Genomic DNA, 25,197 nt, shown 5'->3' with positions numbered 1-25,197 from the left:
GGGTGTAGATTTCAAATGGAATCGCCCATTCAGGTAGCACCATTTGAATTGCACACTCCCTGTATGAGAGAATAAGGTTATGTCTTCCATAGGGGGTGTATGTATTTCAACAGGAATACCCCAATACCCTTTGCAATATGCACTGTAAATGGTGTTGCAAAGTTCTTCCCAAGTCACAGTTGCTATTCCTTGACATAACCCCAGAACCTAAACCACCCAAATCAGTTTCAAAGCTCCTTCATACTTGAAGATGGTATTCAATATAATTCATTAACTGGGATGAGGCACAATAAGGAAAAACTAGATATGGTGGATATGAATGAGGGGGCAAAACACTCAATAGGGATGAGAAGAAACTACTTCCTGCTGCATATAATATGACCAACTCCTTACCAACAAAACAGCATCATCTACAACAAGCCCCAACAATTGGTCATTCCATTTGAGAAAGTGACAAGTCTTACTCAGATGTCACATCATATTTCACAACAGGAACCTCAAAAGATCTTAAAATAAGACTTACATGTTTGTCTTAAACATTTTTCATGAAATTCTTTCATTCGTGTCTTAAAAAAATAAGGTATACTACTGTTTTTTAGCATTACAAACTAGTCGCTACAACCATATTAACACATATATTTCGGGAATTTTCAAACTTTATTACATATACAATACAATCAATATTTTTACACAAACCCAAAAGAAATCACTAACCTGGGGCCATTTTACCATGCCTTAAAATCATCTTACGACTGATTTAAGACACATAAACCCCTATTAAATCAATGGCATGTTGGATTGCAAGTCTTTTGAAATATGGGCCCCTGATATGCATCAGTACTTAAAAATCAAAATGTCAGAGGCGTAAGTTTGAAGAAAAATTAACCCCCTGAGCACTACCTGCCGATCTAACATTGCCTCTGATTGGTCAATTACATGATATCTTTACTTTACTCACCAATCAGAATGGAGCTTTGCAAATAATTCACCCCAATTTTTTTGTGTGGTGAAATTATTCGAACAATGTTGCTGATTGGTCCAATTGATAATGAAAACTTCTTTTTGGCCAATCAGCACATAGTTCTCATGGGGTTAAGTCAATCTTGGTTGGCAAAAGCAACCCATTTTCAATCTTTTAATCCAAGCAAGCCCAGATACCAAAGATATAAAATTAAGAATATGTCATTATAAATTTGTCCAAACTACATATTCCTTAAAAAGAATTGTCATATTCATTTACAAATCATTTTGATATATCCAGCAGCAGATTCAGATAAAGGGGCACCATCTGCAAAATCAGCCTTAATTTCATTGATTTCAGATAATTTTAGCCTCTAAGCTTTCATTAAGGCTAACACTGCAATTCTGGACACTTATGGGCCTCATAACTACTAAATGTTTAGTATAAAAAAGTATAAAAGTATATGAAAAGTTTTTTTACACAAAATATATGTTGACATAAGTCAAAATATTTTTTCATTAATTTTTAAAAACTAGATATAAATATCTAGGACCCATTTTTGTATTTTTGCCCAAAACAATATGGGCAAAAACTGGTTTTTTTTTTGGTATTTTCTCCAAAACTGAGCATTTCTGCCCAAATTTGACCTCACATATGAATTTATTAAGTTTCTGCCATCCTAAAAATGTATACTTTTATATACGTTAGACCAACAATTTAGCAGTTATGAGGCCCAAAAGTTTTCATAATTCCACGGTCATTAAGACCAACCTCAACTTGACCAGTTCCGTTCCTGATATCACAGGATTTTCAGCACAGTATTACAGGGTTTTAGCACCAAACATATGCCACTCGTTTTACATACTACTTTTCATCATAATATTATAACATATCCAGAATTTTAGCACCAAAACAATTAATTATTTTCTAAAATTTCTGGCATTTTGAAAGCAACAAGCAAAGATATTAAATCTTTTGGTGCTGTTTTTATCAAGAAATTTTAATCTTCATGACAATTCGTAAACAACAAAAATATTTCTGAGTTTGATTGACAGGTGACGTCAGACCTGCACTAGTTTCTTGATCTATTGTTTGATCAGCTCGTAATCACCAGCCAACCATATGAATACATGAAAACTGGCAAAAGGGTCGGCACTAGTAGGAGTCATGCATAGTCTGCCTTATGTTTAGCTTTTTCATGATATAGACTAATTTAATTTTTTTCTCTTCATACAGTAAGTGGGTTCATTCTCTTGACTCCCACACATAAATACAGCTGGCAGGGAAATATGATAAATATGGCGGACAATTGAAAATTGTCCATAACAATTCCATTTTGATAGTCAGTGCAGTCTTGAAGATATTTCTTGTCTCTGCAAACACTGCTGTATTGAGAAGCACTTTTGACGGAGGCAATTGAATGCAACATGGGCTGTGGGCTGTTTTATGAGACATCTGTAACCTTTTTTCAGTATAAAATAAAACACATTATTTCATTTAGAACCATGTAAAATAGTCCAGATTGTTTCCTCCAATACAGCAAGAGTTAAAAAAATATTTTGGTGACTAACTGAAATTACAGTAAAAAGGAAAACAAATTTTATATAAAACAGCCCAAGTGAGTAACTGATGCGATGGGTCACCATCATCTTCTCTGCAAACAGGCTGCTTCATTAAGTCATTGGGATGAGTTGATACAAAACTGCATGCACATCATCTCCCTTGTCTCTGCTGGCTGGCCCACTAATCAAATCAGTCCGCCAATATTTGCTGCATTTGAAGTCGTCCAACATTACTCCAAAACAGTTCCAATATAAAAATGTCACATAATTCCTCTCCAAGAGCAGATATGTTCAAATGTATGTCTTTAGATAACTTCAACCTATGGGCACTAATGCCTTTCTTTAAGTAATTCTTAATACTACTGGCTTTTAACAAAAACTGTGATGAGATAGTGAACTATAGTCTGTATACCTTCCTCGAGTCAGTAATTTAGATTTTTTTTATTGTCTCTCTAAATGTAATGATGAGAAGTATATAAAAGTATACATTTTTAGAAAAGAAATGATGCAAGGAATCCAACTAGCATAACCGATTCCTGCAAAAATTTACAGATTTTGAGAAAATCTCAAAATTTGATTTTACTTTACTGACTCAAGGAACGTAAGCAGACTGTACACAATATACTCATCTGAGTAACCGATCAAAATAGATCTCTTAGCAATTTTAACCTTAATCCCCTTCTGCCCTACTGACTCTTCTTACCATATCTCTGATTGGCTAAAGAGAAGATATAGCCCGCTTTGTAACCAATTAAAATAGTTCTTATATCTGATACAGGGTTGCTTATATGCATCTCCACTAATTCATGGTATACTACTTCCCCACCTGCCAAACCATCCAATCCACAATTAACACTCAACTTTTACTGTCATATTGGTCATGTTTTAGGAATTAAATTTTCAAGCAGTGAAAATCTTTTAATTCCTATCCCTCTTCTTTTGAAGCTTAAAATTACACTATAATTAAAACATAAGGTAAAGTGCATTGACCATCTTTACCAACTAGTCGCCTGTGAAGTATCTGGCAAGTGGAATCTGAAGCACCACAATAGCTACTCCACAGGTTCATAGCCGATTAGATGAATACACACTTCATTACAAACACATTATAATAGAGGATTCTAGTTGTGCATATATTTACTATGCCAGCTGCATTATCCTTTTCTCATCTTATATATTTGTGATGTGATCAAGCGAAATCAGTCGGGAGTCGGAAGTATTTATATTGAGATATAGCCAAACAAAGGAAATATTTCCTTTTGTTTTAGAAACTCTTTAATTGCTCATATCTTTTGAACTGGTTGTTCAATTTCAATAGACAGTGCATGATCTGAGATTACTGTTCAGAACCCAGGCTAGTTTTTGTACATTACAATGCATAGAGCTTGTATGGCCTTCTGTAACAATACGCATACTGTACAGAATAAAGCATAGTATCAAAACGTCCATCAATAGCCTGTTATGAATTTCAATGGAGTTTTCGGCACAGTGCAGCTTTGTAAATGCTTTTTACAATCCCATAAGAAACTGAAAATTGAGTAAGACTGACTTCACTTGATCTTGATTTTGCTTGATCACACCACATTTGTTTATCTAAACCGAATCACTCTAGCCATTCTGGTACATAACAAGCAGAACAAGTCAAATTGTTAACAAAATTGACCTCTTGATATGGTTCAATATCTTCTCAGTAACAAGAAAACAGGAAACATTTTAGCACATTGCAGTCTGCTAAAAGGGTAAAAATATTAAATGGGCGGGAAAAATAAAATGACTCATTTTACTGATTGTATCATATATTAACAACATAATAATTGAAGACCGAATTAAAAAGACTAGTTTGCGTATGACGCTTGTCAACCAGACCAAAAATGCCGTACTGCGCAGGTCAGCAACCAATCACGTTGCACCTTTGCCCTGACGTCAGACGCAAACTTTTTAATTCGGTCTTCAATTATAAATCTTTTTTACTGCAACTTGGTTCCAAATGATCTATAGGGGATCAAGTTAAAGGGCATTGGATCTCCATCATTGCCTAATATAGGGAACAGTATTATTGAGCTCTTCCTACTCTACATGTCCTAATTGTTCAGAATTCTGGGCAATTTGTCGAGAAGATATAGATACTACTTGATACGATAATTATTTGATCACAGAAAACACTATAAATCGCAAAGCATGAAGCAGAATGGACGGATAGAATAATATCACAGCCATTGCAAAAGCCATAGCACCACTTGTCATCAACCAACCAACCACATATAAAACACTCCACCAATCAACAGCCAAAACACCAAATGTTACACACTCCCCCACTAGCAAGAACTATGTCCCAATATCAACATAATTATATTACACACAACACCTTTAAAACAATGTCCCAATATCTATACAATTTCCCTATCATACAAAAACATGCTGTTGCCTACTATCTATTCCATATCAAAATATAGTTTGACTTCAAAATTTTCTACTTAATAATAAAGCACCTTTGGAAAGCACTAGAAAGATGAATGCTAAAATGAGCTTTTTTCATCTTTTTCTTTCTTTACATTATATTATTTCTTTGAAAAGTATTTCAGTAAGAGAAGCCCTTGAACAGTTTTTAAAATATTTAATTAAAAAAGGTGGGTATATTGAAAGAAATTCTATCTGTGTGTGGCTTATGATAGCAGACTTTTTCGCCACAAGAAAGTCATCCAGAAAAGTGGGGCAATGCCCTAGCGTATGATATTCAAAACCATAAAGTATGGTACATGACTAAAGGATACGGCACATTGTGATTGAGGGGGGTATTTATACTGTTTCCAACATATGGGTTTGAATTTAATGTAATTTGAACATGCCCCAATTATCACAACTCCCAGTAACATGTAAATTTATGTAAATTATGTAAATTTAAGATTTAATTCAAATTGAAAATTCAAATTCTGATCAAACACCCCACCAACCTAATACAGTCTTCATCCATACATCCCACCATACATATATGGTTCCACTTATTTCAGTTTTCCATTTATAATAGTGATAATCACATTACAAATCACGCACACAAGTGCACAAATGATAAAAAATACAGAACATTTACAGTCAGGGATGAAAGTCCATTTTTGACAAAAAAAGCCTGAAAAACAGCTTGAAAATGTCCAGAATGGCCCTAAAATGGGCTGAAAATATAAGAAATTTCGTAAATTTGGACAACAAAAAGCCTGAATTCAGGCAAAAGACTGAAAACTTGCATCCCTGATTTAGAACCTCACTTCTGTGCTATACATAGATTAAGTGATTAAGGCACACCTGTGACACACACACATATATGAAACATGCACGGTGGTGATAAGGCTAGTCATGAATGCCATCAACATGTGAACAAGTTACAATAACAACAAAGCAACTCATCGGAACAGTAATACTATCATTTCCATAAGATGTGTTGCAGAATTATGGTAGTGCAAATTAAAGTGCAAATTGCACAGATATATGGTTTAATTCAAAGGTCTTCCATGAGGTATGGTATCAAAGTTGCATCAAAACACCAAAGTGCATACCCTTTCTTGATATAACAATAATATCTACATATTTAACCAAATATTTCTTACAATTTATCATCCTTTGTGATTTTATTTCAATAAAGCCTAAAACTTTTGATTTTACCACAACTTTACTGACTTTTAAAAATACCAAACTTTAAGTGCACGGCATTTTTCAGTCCATGTGCAAGTTTCATTGCGCCCTCTACATTAGTTTGTTATATATCATCCCCATCAGAATAAATCAGCGAATATAAATGAATGCTACGATTTGATAACATTGTTTATTTCATTGGACTATTCCAGTTGAAATCCATACACCCCCTATGGAAGAACTGACCTAAATCTCCAACACAGGGAGTGTCAATTTCAAATGGGGTTACCTGAATGGGTGACTCCTTTTAAATCTACACTCCCTGTGTAAGGGATTAAGGTCATGTCTGACATAGGGATGTATGGATTTCAACAGGAACAGCCAAATTCACCCCTCCATATTGAGCCTTGAGTGAAAACGGCTCTCTGTTTATCTAACATCATATTAACCTTTTTCAAGTCATTCTTCTACATCATTAAAAATATGAAAAATTTCATATTATATATCATATTGTTCCATTTCAGAATCTGTTTCCAATAATATAATATGAGTAGCAAAAAAATATACTATTGTGAAAATCATCATTACATAATAATATATCACTTTCATGTTGCACTTCTGAGACCACGCAACGTTCCACTAATCCACTTTTAAACAAGATTTCAAAATACATATGCAGTGGTGGCACCAGAAATATTATTTTTCAGAATTTTGCACCAAAACATAATTTCATTCTGCATTTCCTTATCACAATTTCCAATCTGTTATTTCTCAACCACAAGGTTGGAGTAAATACTGTACTGTCCAAAAATGATTTGTGAAGACACTTGTTGTCTTCAACATAGCATTTTCAATTTGACGTAAAATTTGTTTCACTGGTTTACCCCTGGGGTTTACCAGTTTGGTGAATGTTAAGGTTTTGAATAGTTTAACCTGCTGACTATCCCATTGGGAAGCGTCAGACAAAAAATAAACATAAGAAATTATTTGAATGGTACGCCAAAAGATTCCTATTGTGGCCACCTGCACAGGTACACTGTCGCCACTTGTCAGTCAGATACCAGGTACTTGACGGGTACCTTAGCAATGGTGTACCTGTGCAGGTAATGTAGTTGAGCTACAGGAAGACAGGTGTAAAGCTTATCTGGGCGGGAAAAAGATCGGTATTTAAAAAAAATCTAATTTCTGGTGCCACCCCTGAATAAGACTTTGACGCATGACTATCAATGGCATGCATACAAAGATGATGAAATGCTGAACCAGCAAGCTTGCACCAGATCAAATCACTGTTATTTTTCACCAAAAATCATTCTTTTTTCAACATTTTAGCCCTATGTGGGTTCTTATACTTGGAGACTTGCCTATGATGTTCCTTAGCCGCATAATAGGATGCTCCTCCTTCCTCCCTTCATAAGATAAAGTAGTGTGTTAAAACGAAACAAACATAGGGTGACTGCATGACTAACTTGGTTAATAAACACACAGCTACACAAAGAACATCAGGTAACATACACAATCAGATCCTTTCATTAATAGAAACCTTACTGATGAGTGGCTCTGTGTGTACTCTCTTTGGACCACACAACTGGATTAGCTACACAGAAACTCATCATTTTGTCCATTTGATACCCCTAGTTACACTTCAAGATTCCTATTGGGGCCGCCTGCACAGGTACATCATCGCCAAGGTACCTTTACTAGTACACACACGAGTACCTACACAGTACCGCGCTGCTACTGCACAGGACCCACAACTATACTGGTACTCCCCTGGTACTGCACAGTACCAGCCAAGTACCTTGGCAGCAGTGTACCTGTGCAAGCAGCCCCATCAGAATCTTGTAGTGTTCCTAAAATATTCCCAAACATCATATTGTATACATCATGGCAACAGTACACGATGGGTTCTTGTACATTTCGGGTACTAATTAGATACTATGGGTTAATCAGTTGAAACTTAATTTGCTGTTTCATTGATGGTGATGCATACAAGGATCTGGCTGTGTAACAAAATTAGGTGAGTTAAAGGTCTCTAAATTTTCAAGTTGGCATAATCAGTTATGCCATATGTACACACAAATATGCAGAAATCTTTAATACATCAATCTATGACCATACCTTTTACTCACCCTAGAACTAGAACTACAAATTTTACAAACACTGATACATACATCCATTATACAAACATCACAAAGTTGAAGTAAATAGGAGCCTAGGACTAAGGATAGCAGGAATTTTTCATTTTGACAACATGGTTATCCTTGAATACATTGGGGAATTAACAAAGTCATGAAACCAAAATATCGATGAAGCTCTATGACCAAACTACAATCCCGGTCAAAAGTAGTTGGAAACTTGTGTAAAAGTAGGACTGTTTTAAACCGTATTTCTGTTATACCAGGGGTGTGATTCAAAGTTTGTGAAATATCCTGAAACTAGCAGGAAATCCTGAAAAACAGTTTGAAATTAAGCTAAAATACCCCAAAATGGGCTGAAAATCAATAAAATTGCGTAAATTTTGGCCACAAAAAATCCTGAAATCGGGACAAATCCTGAAAAATCACACCCCTGGTTATACTCGACATACTAAAATTTCACTTTCTTTGGCGTATACCATTTCCTACTAATACAACCTTTGTCACAATGAATATAAACCAATTTCAATATGCGACTCAAGTCTGGAATTTGTGTCTACAATGCTGGCTGTTGTCTATAATAGAAAACAGAGCATTAACTAAATTTTCCCCACACACTGAAAACAGCAAAAATAATGCAAAATACATGTTTACTAAGACCTTGGTTAAGTTTAAAATATCTAGTACAAAGGTTAAACAGGTTCACATAATAACTTTTCCACACACAACAAATAAAATTAAATGTCATTTCAGGCAAGAGTTGTTTTACAAAGTAGTGTCGTTAAGTTACGGTAAAGTCTGCTGGCTCACCTGAGGTCATCCATCGTGTGACCCTGGTTCATCGAGGGCGGGGACAGTGGCTCATTATGAACCATAGATGGCGTCGCTGGATTATCCGTCATCAACGAGGCTGGCCGCGTACTGAAAAACAAAATCACAAACATACACAAATTGGTCGACAGAAAACTTTTTGTTTGAAGTAAGCAGTGTTAGTAAACATTAAACCATTGGTTGACTTTCTTCAGGAGAATACGTATATACAAAGGAAGACACCATCAAACAATGAGGTAATTTGTCGGCTGAAAAGTTTCACTTAGGTGACAAATATCACTATGGCCAATTTGATGTAAAACAAAAGAAAACATTTTCAAAGTAAAAACACTTCTCTTTAATAACAATTTTTAAGCAACAAGTCAATTTTAAATAAAACACATCAAACAAAGTGTTTAATACTCTGCGTACTAGGCTTCAACATAAAAAGTGCCAAGTTTTGAGATATTTAAAAAATTTGTTTGGAACTTATCCTCTGCAGTCCAGTCCATACCCGTGTTAAAAGGGTTAAGTTAACTGAACAACAAATGTGATTTACATGATGCATCAGGTCACATAAATCATACAAATAGAAAACATGATTAACACCAGAAATGTTAACAACAATATGAAATGGTGAGTTCATGAATATGTGACCCCTCGGCACAACTGAGCCCTGAAGTCGCCAATCATCATTTTTGAGATATTCAACCAAAATATTCTGCTTGAAATTAGCTTTAAAATGATGTATATCATGTCTATAGTACTTGACATTTAAGTAGTGAAAATCAATAAAACAGTCAATAAATCCTTTGTTTCCTGTTGTTTATTGTTAAGTTCGATGGAGCATATCTCAATAGTGGCACTGGCGACATCCGGGCTCAGTTGTGCCGAGGGGTCACATATGCTTTATGCTATGAACAACAGGTTATCTGACTTAAGAGAAGAAATCAGGTTATTCCCACCATACTTTAGACTTTTATGCATGAAGTCACCCATTATGGTAACCCCATTTGAAATTCACACTCCCTGTGTGGAAGATTAGCACAGAGTCTAATGGCAGAAAACTGGCTGGTTTTTGTAACTTTAAGAACTTTTCCAAATCATATTTTCTCTATACAATTTGAATCAATTGTGCAAAAAGAATTTCACTGAAAATATCTTGCAAATGAGAGGGTGTTTTTTTTTTTTTTTTGCTATAGATTTTTATTATTATGAACAAGGAAATGACATGTTTTATAGGAAACCATATACTAAGGAGGCTAATTTAATTAATGAGGTGATGTAATCTGCAAAACTGAGATTCCTTCAATAGAGAACATGGTAATAGTTTCTGGAAAGAGCCTGATTCTTCTGACTAAGTTCTAAAAATTGAGTTTATGGTAGAATTAATGTAACATATGACAATGAAAATAGGCACACACATGGTAATACTAGTATTGAGAAATAGATACAAACACATGAATATGTTCATCATGACTGTTATTGAAAATTATTAACAAAATTTCATAGGTCTAGTCCAATAAATCAGAACTCACTGTGGACGTTCTAAAATTTCTGCCGTAAACAGAAGGTTATCACAACATCAACATTATTGAAAAAGAAGCTAGCTAGACTTTGAAATGTCCACAGTGAGTGCTGTTCTAATGGACTAGAACTATGAAATCATTTTTATAAGGCACAAATACAGTGATATTAAGAACAAAAATAATGCTATTATGCTATAAATCATGACATTTGAAATGCAACAGTTCAGACTGCCTCTGCTACGCTTGTTTCATCTTTCCTCTGCTCAATGGTATGTACATAATGAAACTCCCATCATAAATCACTAAATAGATTCATCAGGTTTGTTGGTAAACATTATAAATGATTTCATTTGTACAAAATGTAACTCACTATTGGTTTCGCCTATCACGGTCGGTAGGTATCATCAGAATGATGGTTGTAGATCCTTACTTTTGGAAGTAGGGATCTATAACCATCATTCTCAGCAAGCGATTGCGTCGGCAATTGCGGACCATGCCGTCTAGCAAAACCCTGTCATCAACTGGGACAATGCTAAGATCTTGTGTAAAGAGTGCAAAGAATCCATTTGGATCAGGAGAAAAGACCTGAATGTCATGAGCAGAGAAGTGGGGCCCACTTCCTTAGTCACGAGTATGATCCTCTCTTGGCTGATAAACACCCTCGTCGGCTGGGATACGTCCAACCAGAAGTAAGGATCTACAACCATCATTCCGATGATGCCTACCGACCATGATAGGCGAAACCATCAATAGTGAATTACATTTTGATTTTGTACAAATGAAATCATTTATAATCCAATCATAAATGTTTTGCACATGGATTAAAGAGCTACAGACAGTGCACCAACAAGGCAAAATCCCCGCTTTACAATGAGAATTCACTAATATTCATGAGGGCCAATCTTTCTAATGACCATGTCTAACAAATCACACACTTTCCATGCCTTTGCGTTTCTGGAAAAAAGAGCGTTTGCGTTATGTGAAAAATATGTGGTAGCCGGCGAGCAGTGGCCATAGCACAGGCAACAGTTCCGTCTATCGCATTTCATGGACCGATTGGCCCTCATAAACAGATGATGCTGGACAGTTGGTGAATCATCTGTAGTTATTATTATCTGTGGTTTTGCATTACTTAACGTAGCACAAAGATGTGTAACTGGGGTCCTGATTGGCTGATTGAATCAGAACACAGAAATACAGGTACCTAATGAGTTAAATGCAGTAACACAGCACATGATTAATCAAGTGCTAATGGTTTGAAAGAGCAAACTTATAACATCTATGTGAGTACCTTACTCAAAGTTCCAAAGGGCTATTCCAGTTGAAATCCATACACCCCCTATGGAAGATATGACCTTAATACTCCAGAGGGTGCGGAAGATTAAGGTCATGGATTTCAAATGGAATAGCCCATTGCCCAATATGAGATGACTATATATCATCCCTATCTAAAATGTAAAGTACTTTATCCAATTCACTGACCACGAGCGTTGAGCAAGAAAAAAAACTGCTTTCCACTGTAAAATATTGTTGAGATGTTATTTGGCAATCAGAGGCAGTGATCACGACAGTGTGTTGCCTATGGGGTCGACGATAAGTAAAGGGTGCGTTCGCGAACTCAAAAATAGCACAAATAGCGCGAGCGTACACAAAAGAGAGTTCGCACATGCATGCTGCCAAGTTGAACGCTCAGTGTATGCTCAGATAAGCGATGTCGCCAGGTCTGAGCGATGTACCGGTGTCAGCTGAATGCAAGTACGGTTAGAGGGCACAGGCATGGAATATACCAATTTATGTGTTATCAATCTATGGTGTTAAATGTCATGATGGTGGCTGAATTAATGCAATCAATGGAACATGCAATGTAATTCTTAGTTCGTAAACGATTCTGGTAATGTAACCATGACTCCATGTGTCTACTTTCTACATTCCAATCTACAAACTTGTTTATCTACAGATGGATGCAGCTAATGGATATTTCACTTGAAATCCATACACCCCCTATGGAAGACATGACCTTAATCTCCCACACAAGGAGTGTAAATTTCAAATGGGTTACCAGAATGGGTGACTCCATTTGAAATCTACACCCCCTGTGTGGGAGATTAAGGACAAGTCTTCCATAGGGGTGTATGGATTTCAACTAGAATAGCCCTATGATCAATACCTTAATCCTGGTATCCTATTCACCAAATCACACTTGACGTAACCAGCTTCTCCAGGGACTGGCGCCTCTGTAAAAAGCAAAGCGGGATGTAGGGGGAAAAAGAACAATGGTGAAGCAGAGCGAAAAATTGAGAAATGGATGACAACTTACGGCATTTTTGGCGTCTTGCACACCAACACAGTACTAACGTAGCTGTCTACATTTTGAGGTGGCTCCTCTGTAACACAGCATAAAACATTGCATAGATATTGATTATTGGCACAAGTCTATGTGCATCCTCCACCAGGTAATAAATAAAAGTGCTGTGGTACCCCCGTGTTATCAATTAAATAAAAGTATTTTGTTTGTGTAGATATGTGCTTCTGATTAAGTAATCAAAGAATTTTGAAGTCGCTCCTGCTAAGTTTTCAAAGACAGCAAAAACCATCAATTAAATTTTACCCTTCCAACCCCACATGCTCAATGGATGCAACACTGTGCCACCAAAAAATGTTGTGTAAATCAAGTCTCTGGAACAAAACAACTTACCATCGATAGGTGTGTAGAGATTGCCAAAGGCTGTGTCTTTTGGAATGTCAGGATAGAGATTGGTGAGATGAGGCAGGTCGTGAATTCGATCAGCTAAGGTGCGTATGTTGAAGTCTTCTGCTGTAAATGGCTGCAGGTTCCACACCTGGCGTTCATCTGGCAAAAAATAAGGTATTATCCCATCACCCGGATTATTTTGAGGTGATTTTTAAAGATCAGCTGCACTTTACTGGTAATATGCAAAGCAATCTATAATTTACAACTTGATAAGTAGTTGTTTTGAGTGCATCTATGCGGTCAGTATCCAGGTTCAGTTTTCTGTGAGAAGTGAAAATGGATGCGAATCTTGAAATGTAGTTTTCTTCTCAGTCCTTTATTCCTGCGCACTAACTAGTGGCAAGAACTATGCCATGCAGAATATAGAAACTTAGTCTATCATTCACTGGTGGTGTAATACTAGGTATATTTTAAAACTGGTCAACAACACTCACTTTTTGAACCGAATATTTCAGAGAAACCATTCTCCGTCCTCAGCGGTGTAATGCTGTTGGTAGACTGACTGATTATTCTCCAGTGTTTCTAGATGTTGTTGACACTGTCCTTTTTGTCCTTTGTGATGGTGTTTCGGTTCAAAAAGTGAGTGTTGTTGACCAGTTTTAAAATATACCTTTGATGTCTATTCCCAACACGTATAAATCTCTTCATTCGCGTAATACTACGTTATTCTAGAAATTTACCATTTAAACCAACTGGATACTTACTTACCACTTCTTTGCCACTTCCACAGCACACAGAAACCTTAGTCATTACAGGTGCATGCATACCCACCCCCTAAAGGGCATGCTCATCATTTGAAGTTGCATTCAATGAAATTGCACTAACATTACTGAAACACCTGTCATGATAATAGACCAATCTAATATTACTAACACACAATCATCTCATACTTACTTGTTTGTGGGTCTTGTGCAACCCAAGCTATAGTGATGCCACCAATTTCCGAGTCACTGAATCTCAGGAGGAAAGTTCCATTTGGTTTTGATAAGAGCAGGTCTTGAGCTTGTGTTCTGCTCACAAATCCCATGATAGTGCTGATTCATAGAAAACAAACAGAAAAGGGGTGTCAAATTGTGCATGATTTATGTAGTGGTATTGGGTAAGATCATTACACTTCACTGGAAGATAGATGAAATAACCCTGACAGAGAGAATGGTACCCAGGATTGAGACAATAGCAGTTGGCAACAAAATAGCAAGCACTGTTTTTGTCGAAGTGGTAGAAAACAAGACAAAACATACAAACAGAGTATATTTTGACCATGAAACAAACAACTTGCAATATTTCTCAAAACCTTAGAATATCACAAAATTTCTGTATGCGAAAATAACAGCATACTGTAAAAACTCAATAGTTAGCATATGTGCTTATTATCGAGCACTTTTGAAAACATGAAACTGTGCCAAAGTCTGGCGCTTTACCAACTAAGCTGATGGGATTGAAACACACATTTGCATGGTTACTTAACTGTTCATATATAACTATGTGTATTGATGATTTGCTCAAAACCCTTTACACTTTACATGGGCTCTTCATGTTCGCATATGCTAATTATCAAGTTTTTACGGTATTGAGTGTCTTACCCATCATTCCATGATTGACGCAGGTGCTTTCTAGTCAGCTCCAACACGCCATGGAACCATTTCCAAAATGTGAAAGTACGACCTGGCAGAGGGTCCTGGAATCAACAAGATTGAATAAACATTGTTATCACAAGAATTCAGATATGATAAAGGTCATGTCATCCATTAGGGTGTATGGATTTCAAGTGGAATAGCCCATTTAAATTATTTTGCTATTTTGAAAGTGAAAAGGGCCGTATTTTGTGGTGCTTTTTACTTGCTGTCGTTCAGGTTATGCCAATCAATTTTAGGATTTAATGTGCTTCTAGATTTGATAAAGTAATCATTATTTGCCTTAGCCAAAAAGATTAGACCTAAAGGTCGTATGCACAAATTTAGTCCCAGGAGAAAGGAAATTTTTCCTTTACATTTTACAAGTTATTTTGTTTTATTTTTGAACATCTTTAGAGCATTTGCTACCTACTCTAGGAAGGAAACAATAGTAAAGGACCATTCCTGGTGGAACTAAATTTCACTTAGACCAGGTCTAACATTAGACTGGGTCTAACTCTTTTGTGCATACAGACCAAAGTGTACCAACTCGAAATTGCCCTGTGTGTAAATGCCATTTTGGTATGTCGCTTATGGAGTGTTTCTCTTACTTTTATTGGATAAAACCCGAAAAGGAATGATATTGGCATCTTTACTCTTGAGCGTACAAAAGTATGCCCGTGCAGTGCTTACCCTGTGTTTTTTACACAATAAATTGCACACAGAATGCAAACAACACAATTTGAATCAAAGATTGACGGATGCATAGTGAAATGTAGCCTTCAAAGAGCGACACAAAGAGTCAGTACTCGTTGGTACTACCTCATTTTCCTTACCCTGTTAAAAGTGCTCCAACTAACAGAAAGTTGACTTGGGTTATCAGACTGCAGATTCTGACCTGAAATGGACAAAATGTTACTTCAAGATGGAATACCAAAGCAAAACAATTATACATTATAACTGCCAATAAAGTGAGAGAAATTTGGCAAATCATTGCACATGGGCTGATCTGTTGATGCATCTAATGGGAGAGTGCAATGGACAAGCATCAACATTCAGTGCAAAGTGTATTGATTTGTCTCGTTTCTCAAGTAACAACTAATAAGCAGTTTTGAACCAATTTCATACAAAAGAAAGAAACCTGTGATATTTGTTTTTATAACAAAATATTCACTACAAAATATGTGCACTATAAAAGCATCTACCTCCAAAGAAAATGAATCAATCCTACGCAACGCAAACACATTCAAAAGCACTGAGCATTGTACACAGAGTGCAACTGACCTTTTCAGTAAATCCCATAAGCCTTTGCGAGTACACCTGAGAACTTATCATTTGATGTCACGCCGACTTGAATGCGCAGTAACGATGTTCAATAAACGATGTGCGCATTGGCGCAGATTGGCATATGTCAAATGACAAGTTCTCAGTGTACTCGCAAAGGCTTATGGGATTTTATATTATGGGATTGTCAATTATTATACACAACATCTTTTCTGATTGGACAGTACTCGCTTGCAGGTAGGTCCAAGGTGTAAATGTGAAAAATCCTTTGTGTGTCCTTGTTTGCCAGTGAACACCTAACCACCCCTACATACTACTGAGCATCAAACTTTACAATTATCAATCTTGTGTCTCTCCTGTCTACTTAATTACTACTGAATATTTGGAGGGTCTACTGAGGATACACACTATCAAACATAAAACTTATTAATCTTGCATTCATCTACAGTTATTGTCAAAGAAGAACAGCACTTGTTTACACTTTGAGAGCATGCAGAGTATATACAAGGAAGTGGGGTTCTGATTGGCTGAATCAATCCTCTGACAATCATAGCAACAGACCGAAAATCTGATTGGCCGATTGTGCATCAAATCGTTGGTTGGCACAGATCGGCACCCTGGAAATGAACACAAAGCTCCGAGTGTGTCGCTCATTAACAGGGCGCTGACATCAACCTGAGCAAGAGACTGCTATTCTTCTCTGAAACCCAGTGAAGTCTACTTACTACTGAAAGCTTTGATAGACAAGTACTGCAGGTTTTCTTGTGACAAGCTCCTTCCATTGGCAGCCATGAATTTAGAATTAAGTGCTTTCCCCATCTCATTCCACGGCACTTTGTCTGGTACTACAAAAGGCACACGCCCCTGATAATAAAACAATCCGGTGTAATTGTGTCAGTGTATGTACTTTACTTCTGTCCCACCTTAAAGTTTGGTAGTGAGGTAAATATGCATTTTGTTGGTTGCAGTATCAAACTGCACACAATACCCTAAACCAATAAAGTATACACATGCGCACAAGGGCTGTTTGTGGCATGCTTGCAGCACAACTGCTTAAAAGCACTCACTTCACTACCAAATTTAAGGTGAAAGAAGTATAGAAAATATTTAGACTACAAATTTGGTTTTGACCATATGAGGCCACTTGTGATAAATCATCCGAGCACACAGCTTGTACACATTGAAGTTACTAAGCAGAAATCTTTATATCTGGATCAAACCTTGCGTTTCTTTTGATTCATTGCATAATTGTCCAACTATCATTTATGGTTAACCAAATCTTTATATCTATCTGGATCGAAACTTGTGTTTCTTTTGATTCATTGCAGACGCGTCCAACCATCATTTATGATTAATCATATCAAGCTTCAGGTATACATCCTTCATTGTGATACTAACATATTCAGCACCTCAAACCATGTAACCGAATATGATGAGACATAGATATACATCTGTTCGTTGATGCATCTTGAAATCATCCACTCATTGTCTGCAAGTTCCACTTATTCATAATTTGATAACCTACACTTTACCCTGCACTGAACTCCATCTTTCCTCATCAGTTTTCAACTCCACCAATTAACACTCATTCCAGATTACGATGAGACCATATGTGATGTGATCAAACAAAATCAGTCGGTAATCGGAGGTATTGACTTTGAGATATAGTCAAAGGAAATAGTTTCTTTTCTTTCCTATTGCTTTAAAACCCCGTAAAGTGTTCCTATCTTTGAAACAATTTGTCCAAATTAAATGGCGTTTTCAGCAAAATGTAGCTTTGCACATGCTTTATACATCAACGTAGAAAAATGAAAATTCCATATGCCCGACTTCAGATTGATTTTGCCTGATCACACCACACATGCCATCTCTTACCTTCAACTTATCAATATTTATGCTGACAAATACTATGGAACTTTATATCGTTAGCATGATGTTCATCTACTTATTGTATTGCAACTATATATTACATTCTAACTAGTGATCTAATTATAAAATCTAGGCTCAATTAATTTCACAGCATAATACAGAGACAGAACTACAGTCGCAGAAAAAATTTTCATGTTCTTCTTACCATACTCCGCATACTATACGAGTTGCTGGAAACTAAACCTTATACAAGTGTTGTCTCAATGTTCCTCTCCCATATACCCCTACCCTTTGTTCACATTGTACATTACAACATTGTACATGGTAGAAAGGGGACCATTTCAAAAAAATTCCAAGATGGTAAGTAACAGAGCCATTTCCTGAAGACCGACCTGGTCCTTGGCCAAATGGCTGAGCAATCATGTTCCATGTGGGTCAGTGTACCAGGCTATGGCAGGGGTTACAGGTGTAATACTTTGAACATTTCATCGCAAGAAGAAAAAAAGTATTTGCTTCTAAATCCCCACTCACATGGATGACTGATGTGATGGATAACATACCTTGAATTCAGCTGCTGTGGAATACTTCTTGTAATCCTTATGCTGGTTTCATACTTTCCTGTCGCTTGCTGCTTTTCCGCTCTGAAGATGATTTTGCTCCACCACTTAGCCCAAGCGGCAGCATCGCTGGTAGTTGGAATTCAAGTCAACTCAGAGCGGTGCCGCTCTGACACAACAAAATACGATTTTGGAGTGGTGCTGAGCGGCAACAATGGCTTTCAGAGTCATGCCGCTGCCGCTCAGCGGTGTACCGCTCCACTTGCAGACAAGTGCAAGCGACAAGCGGAAGAAAGTATGAAACCGGCATTACTGACCAGTCCTTTACATACTGTGTCTATTATATTATCATACTTACAGTGCATCAATGCATTGAATCACTCCAAACTCACATCATATCAACATGGGACAAAATACATTGTGTCAAGTGATGACACAAGTCTAAAACTAGCCTTTAGCTAATTCTAATGAATTTGTTTCTGGATTAAGTGTATTGATAGCAGGGTTGTAGCTGCTGTGGGCGGTGGTGGGTGGTGGATCCCATCACTCACTTCCGAAACTCACTACTTATTAATTTCATTGCTGGGGCCTACCAACCAAACTCAAAAAGCATTCATAATATTGAAATTTTCATATTAATGTCCAGCATTATTAAAATCTTGCTAAAATATTATTCAAGTTTAATCTGCTAGCTACAACCCTGAATGAGAAAGTTATTTGTGAGATGCACAGCAACAATTTTGTGGCAAAGTAAAGAGATTCAAAAATGAAAGGTCTGATGTATATCAGTACGAGAGAAGGAAAAGGTGCTATTATTCATCAAGTATGTCTTTCAAACTAGAATCTGATTATTCCATTTAGTTATTAATTTTATGCAAAGAATTTCCCTAACATTAAAATTTGAATTTTAGTAGTAATCACACTGATCGAAATCCAAAAAGTGTTGTGAAAAGAAGTAGGAGAAAATATCTAAATACACAACTTAATAACAGAAGAATGAATAAATTCCTGTATTCACAACAACAACATAATTTCATAGGTAGGGCAAAATAGTTTGGGTGTTTTTTTTCAAATCGAATGAGATAGACTTACTGGTTCTGCGAAAGCATTGTCCCACAACACAGTGGCCAATGCGTTACTCTCCTGGTTCCCGTGCACAATCACAACAACGGGCAGCGACATCGTCTGTGGTATACATATAAACACCAGGACACGTTACCATGCATCTAAACTAGTAACAAATCTACCCTTACTGTGTAAGTTGGAGGAAGGCTTTGCTAGTTTGCAAGCAGCAAAAGAATGATAAAAGCTGTACTGTTGGGAGCAGAAAGCATAACTGAGTGCCTATTTTTAAAGTGTGATTGCTTTTTTGTTGTTAAAATGAAGTTGGCAATTTGTAGAAGCATGCAAGGTGCGAGGGTTTTTAAAATGATTTTTCTTTTCTCTGTCAAAAGTGAAAGTGGGACTACACATACAGGCAATGAGGCCTGTAATTAGTTTAATATAAAAAGGTGTACTGGCACTGTGTGTTCATCCTAGTGAGTTGTTTCCAAGTATTTTGTGGCCTCTTTCATGACTGAGGTCATCTCTATTTTTACCAATTCAATGGTGTGATATATGCTACTTGGGGCAATCAACCAATCATATCAGCGTAACTTACTTATTACACTTTTATTATTGAAACATTTTTCAACCATTTTAATCATACAAGCAACTTGTACTTGCAAAAAATTCAAAAATGGGTAAAAATGATTCAACCGCACATGTAAACTACTCATTGTTTTCCTTCATTTAGAATTTACTGCTGAAATCAAACTGTAAATACCTCAATAAAAAACAAAATTCTTAGCATAGCATCCTCACACCCTGCAGCTCCCTTAGTGCAATATCAGAAAAGAATATTAACATGCAATAGCAACAAATATGAGATAAGAAAATTAAGCAGACGACTCAGAATATGCCATTCCTGTCAGCAACAGCAGCTGTACACCATTCATTCCTGCAACCTTTACCCCTGCACCGCTGCACCACAAGCCTCCGCATGCGTAGACTGCAGAATAACAAATTATATTTGTAAAAAAATAAAGAAGCAAAGCTAGCTTGCCCCTACCCGTTAGCGAGCCAAGCGGACTTACTGATTCAGTAAAAGCATTATCCCATAGTATGGTAGCAAGGCGTTACATTCCTGATTGCCATGCTTGAAACAACAACTACAGGCAGAGCCAAAGTCTGAAGTAGTGGAGTAGAGAAACACCAACAAACAAACAAACTCAAGGTAACTTGCTTGGCAAAAGAAGAAAAATACGACTGTGAAATTGGACACTTTATCAAATGTGTAGTTCATATGAATGCTGTGCAAAGGGACCGTGTGAATGGAAACAAATAAGGAGTGTAAGATTTTGTTTGTTTGCATGATCTTCATATCTTTGTTAAATTTGTATCAGCTGATAATGATGCTGCAGGTTTATTAATTTATTGTGGACCAAAAAGAAATTGGATTAAAAATACATTTTGCATAATTTGACAATAAGGCTATTAAAAAATATTATGTAAAAAAGCAGATAAAAAAACCAAAATAACACAATTTCTCATGATTCTACTTTGAGAAGAATGAAAATTGATTTAGTTACAAATATAGCAGTTATCTGTATATCTATTATCTGTCAAAATAGCAAAAGAATATTTTATCACAAATTTTGAAAGACCATAACTTGGAACAATAGTTTTTGCATTTTAAATAACCATGTTCCTTGTGACATGTAGATATACAAAGAGTAATTCACTCCATCTGCAAATTAAATCGATGTCTGACATTTGCAAACTCGCTTCCAACATAACACTAGGTGCTACATAAAAGAACTCAAAATCCATTATCAAAATATATAATATGCGAGAAGATTAGGAAATGAATTGAGCTAGAATATTAAATCATAAGTAAATTCAATATTTATGTGCAGCGGCTTGAAGCTGATTTTTTTAGTGATGTGCAAAGTGAAATAATAGAAGTATGAAATGCGTGGTCTTGTATTTGCTGATTGGCGTGTTAAGAGAGCACATTGGGGATATATATTTGCGATTAATGTCTTAAATATAAATAATAAGATATAATAATTATAATCAACAACATCATTGATATTAACAAATGTCAATAAACATTGTATATTATTACATAATATTTTATATAAAATGAAAAGTATGAACAATGGATATATAGATAATCTTTATGGCACAAATGAATCTTATTTGATGGGGATTAAACCAGAATATAAATTTACATGGACTACAGGCATATATATTAACCTGGTATTTAAACATACTGGCAAATTTTGTCCTAGTTTTGTTCCAAACTACTTTGCAAAAATGTTGATGTTATAGATGAGATTCTAAAAATGAGAATTCTCCTCGTAATTCTGTTCTATTTTATCTGGTTCCCCTCTTTGTGCCAAAACTTTTCAGTGCAAAGGCGTGGCACATTGGCTGCGATAAAGGAGCCTCAAGAAGCCGAATTTTTAAACTCCCCAAAAGCACCCAATACTGGATATTTGGGTGGATTGACCCAAAATAAGAATGCAAATCACCTAATTGGGCGGAAAAGCACTTGATTTAAACACTTCCAATAGTTTATGGGAAGTTACGGACTGATCAATAAATGGTCACAAAACCCTTTGTAATTGAAATTCGGAGCTGCAGAAACGCAAATCCTTTATAAATCAGCTAAATTGAAAGGAAAATACATCAAACTACTGCCGCGACCTGACTTTTGCAAAGTAGCCCAATTTTAGGCAAGTAGCGGCACAGTTTTTTGAGTAGCGGCAAGTGATCGCCAAGTAACCCAATTGTGCGCATAAGGGCATCACTGGTTGTAGCTGCATTAAATCACACTCCATAAATAGCAGGTGTGTGAGAGCCCACAGACCAAAAAAATAAGAAAATTACTTTAAAACGCACAAAAACAGTGTAAAATCAGGGTAAAAACACCAAAAATGGGTTGAAAATTTAATAGGGACTTGAAATCCACTTGGTGAATGATAAGGTGTGCAGTGTAATACTGTTTTTATGAGCAGACAGTAATGCAAAATTAATTTCTCATTTTAACTCTTTTGGAAAGAACATCTTACCCTGACTTGGAATACCAATTCCCCACTGGCTACTGTGAATTGAGACTGGAACAGAATGGTGAACTTCTCCTCTGTCACAAACTAACATTCAAAGTAAATTGGGAAAGAAAGACAAAAGATTAAACATACTACTAAAATTGCTGATGGCATGGGGGCAAATGCTCCCTAGTCAGAATTCTTGCCCCCCCCGTTGCCCACCAAGTAAAAACCCAAATTACAAAATTTTCCATGTTTACAGCATTTTTTGCATAAAATTTGTTGATTTTGCCCCCCCAAAAAAAAAATTCCTGGCGCTGCCTCTGCAAATTAGAAATAAAATAGAAAAGATCCCTCTCTCTCATATAATAGAAGCTAATATAAACTTTACCTCTGATCCCCTTCTGTCTGCTCGTCTTATCCTTTTGAGTGACTGAAAATAAATCATAAAATGTAAATTAGTATGAATTACTTTATACCTGAATACATTTGATTAATGAAACATTTATCAATTTGAAAATTAATTGACTAGTTTTGACCTCCACAAACAATCAATTTGCAAGTTTTGATTCCTGAAACTTAAACCTCTTATAAATTATGAAAGATCACTGTGAACAAGTTTAATATCCAAACTTACTTGAGCTTTACAAACAACTTAACATCCCTGCAAATGAATAACTTACCAAGTTACCTTCCACTAACTGACTTGCAGACTATGAAAAATAACTTTTACACAAGTTAAAAGCGAACCAAAAACACTACCAAAGAGGAAACCCCACAAATCACAAGACTTGGTGAATGACTGTGTTGCCCACAATCTGTAAATTATTACTGTAATGAAATATGCCAATATGAGCTATTCCAGTAATGATTGGCAACCCCCTGAAGACGGATCATTTCTGTTTCTTTTTCTGTGGGGGTGCTAATAATAACTGGAATAGCAAAGTACATACAAATCAACAACTCCTGTCATATTGCAGCCCTAATATGGTAATAGGGTGCAACTTTATTGACATCACTAGCAATTTACTTCATTTTGCCATGATTGAGGGTAGCTTCCCTATTTGACTCACACAGAAAAAGGTTGTAACATACAAGAGATTAAAGCAATGTCTACTGTCTTTTGCCATAGGTTGCCTTACTGTATGCCACATACTTTGGCATAAGAAAGTATCCTCATCTTATTATCACTACAAGTTACATCCTTTTATTATGTCAGGGTTGTTGAAACAAGTTAACCAAAGTTACAGCAAAAGAAAGCCACACAATGGCAAAGTAAATATACGATACACTGTTTTATCATATTAAAGTCAAATTTGGTTCACTGAACATATCAAAAACAAAAGACCATTTCCAAGAAAATGTTGAATTGTTTGTCCATGAAATACCAGGCACACCCAACAACACATTGTTTCATTTTTTCAGGCCTGGAACTCTTTCCAATCATGACATGTCCTGGTAAAAATGTTTACTACGGAGACTTGCAAAACTGTTATTTATCGTTTGAAATGGATGTTCAAGATCCCGACTTTGCTGACATGATAATAGGACAGGGTTAGGTCTAATCTTACAAGGAAAAGCAGAGCCCCTGGTGATAAACAAGTAGTAAGGATAAACAGATATTGAACTACAATTAAGAGTTGTTTCAGCACAATGAAAACTAGTGTACAGCAGTGAAAGGTAAGTGCATTGATATACATCGAATTACCTTCAGTTTGGTAGTGACATATGTGCATATTCTTATATCGCAGTATTGAATCATGTGCAAACCTATAGGTAAATTAAGTAATTCTTAGCCAAGTTCGGCGCACTTGTAGCTTCGCAATAAACACACACATATAGCATGGTCTAGCAGATTGCATTTAATTTACCTACAGTCCCGCAGAAGGTATACACATCATGTACAAGGATGACTTTTCCAGTACACTTGAAGTAAACCCATGTATACGTACTATGCCACTCCTAAAAGTGCAACTAAATATCCACATGGTATGGGCAGCCAAACTGCCAAAGAACATTAGATTAAAAACTGCCCAATAAATTGTGAAAAACAAAACAGCAATATAATTACATTATTGCATCCACAAAATACACTTTGGGTTGTAGCTACTCATAACTACAGCTTTGTGTATTAAAAGCTCCTACCTATTCATATAGTCCTTCAACTCAGAAGTACAAACCAAATTTGTGGCATCGGGGTCGATGCTTTGCGTCACACGTGCTGCGTGTTAAAAAACGCGACACATAAAGAGTGTGGTATGCTTGGCAAGTACAAATCGCACAGCAGTTGGCGTGCCAAAGAAGAATTTACACATGCATTGCACTGAAATAATTATTCTTATACCTCCAGTTTCCGAGGTCTATTCACTTTGTACTTCCTTGACGGACTATAGAACAGTGATGCGAG

General features: G+C 36.3%; 1 protein-coding gene across 5 annotated transcripts in view; it reads right to left on the bottom strand.

Annotated features, from left to right (window-relative positions):
* Positions 1-25,197, bottom strand: part of LOC140142522 (signal transducer and activator of transcription 5B-like) — a 121,893-nt gene that overhangs the window by 23,576 nt on the left and 73,120 nt on the right. For 2 of the 5 annotated variants that reach the window (XM_072164511.1, XM_072164516.1), the window contains 10 exons: positions 23,182-23,223; positions 22,815-22,895; positions 19,789-19,881; positions 16,996-17,134; positions 15,823-15,884; positions 14,957-15,051; positions 14,268-14,407; positions 13,317-13,472; positions 12,789-12,855; positions 9,093-9,203 (listed from right to left, as the gene is read on the bottom strand). In XM_072164511.1, the coding sequence (XP_072020612.1) occupies positions 9,093-9,203; positions 12,789-12,855; positions 13,317-13,472; positions 14,268-14,407; positions 14,957-15,051; positions 15,823-15,884; positions 16,996-17,134; positions 19,789-19,881; positions 22,815-22,895; positions 23,182-23,223 (986 nt within the window). Of the gene's footprint in view, positions 1-7,319; positions 7,554-9,092; positions 9,204-12,788; positions 12,856-12,938; positions 13,006-13,316; positions 13,473-14,267; positions 14,408-14,956; positions 15,052-15,822; positions 15,885-16,995; positions 17,135-19,788; positions 19,882-22,814; positions 22,896-23,181; positions 23,224-25,197 lie in introns of those variants that run through there. The other 3 variants (XM_072164515.1, XM_072164514.1, XM_072164512.1) reach the window with 3 other exon arrangements.

This window comes from Amphiura filiformis, chromosome 20, assembly GCF_039555335.1.
Source record: "Amphiura filiformis chromosome 20, Afil_fr2py, whole genome shotgun sequence".
NCBI classification, from domain to species: Eukaryota; Metazoa; Echinodermata; class Ophiuroidea; order Amphilepidida; family Amphiuridae; genus Amphiura; species Amphiura filiformis.
The sequence above is the reverse complement of the archived record's forward strand: the minus strand, read 5'-3'. Positions and strand labels throughout refer to the sequence as shown.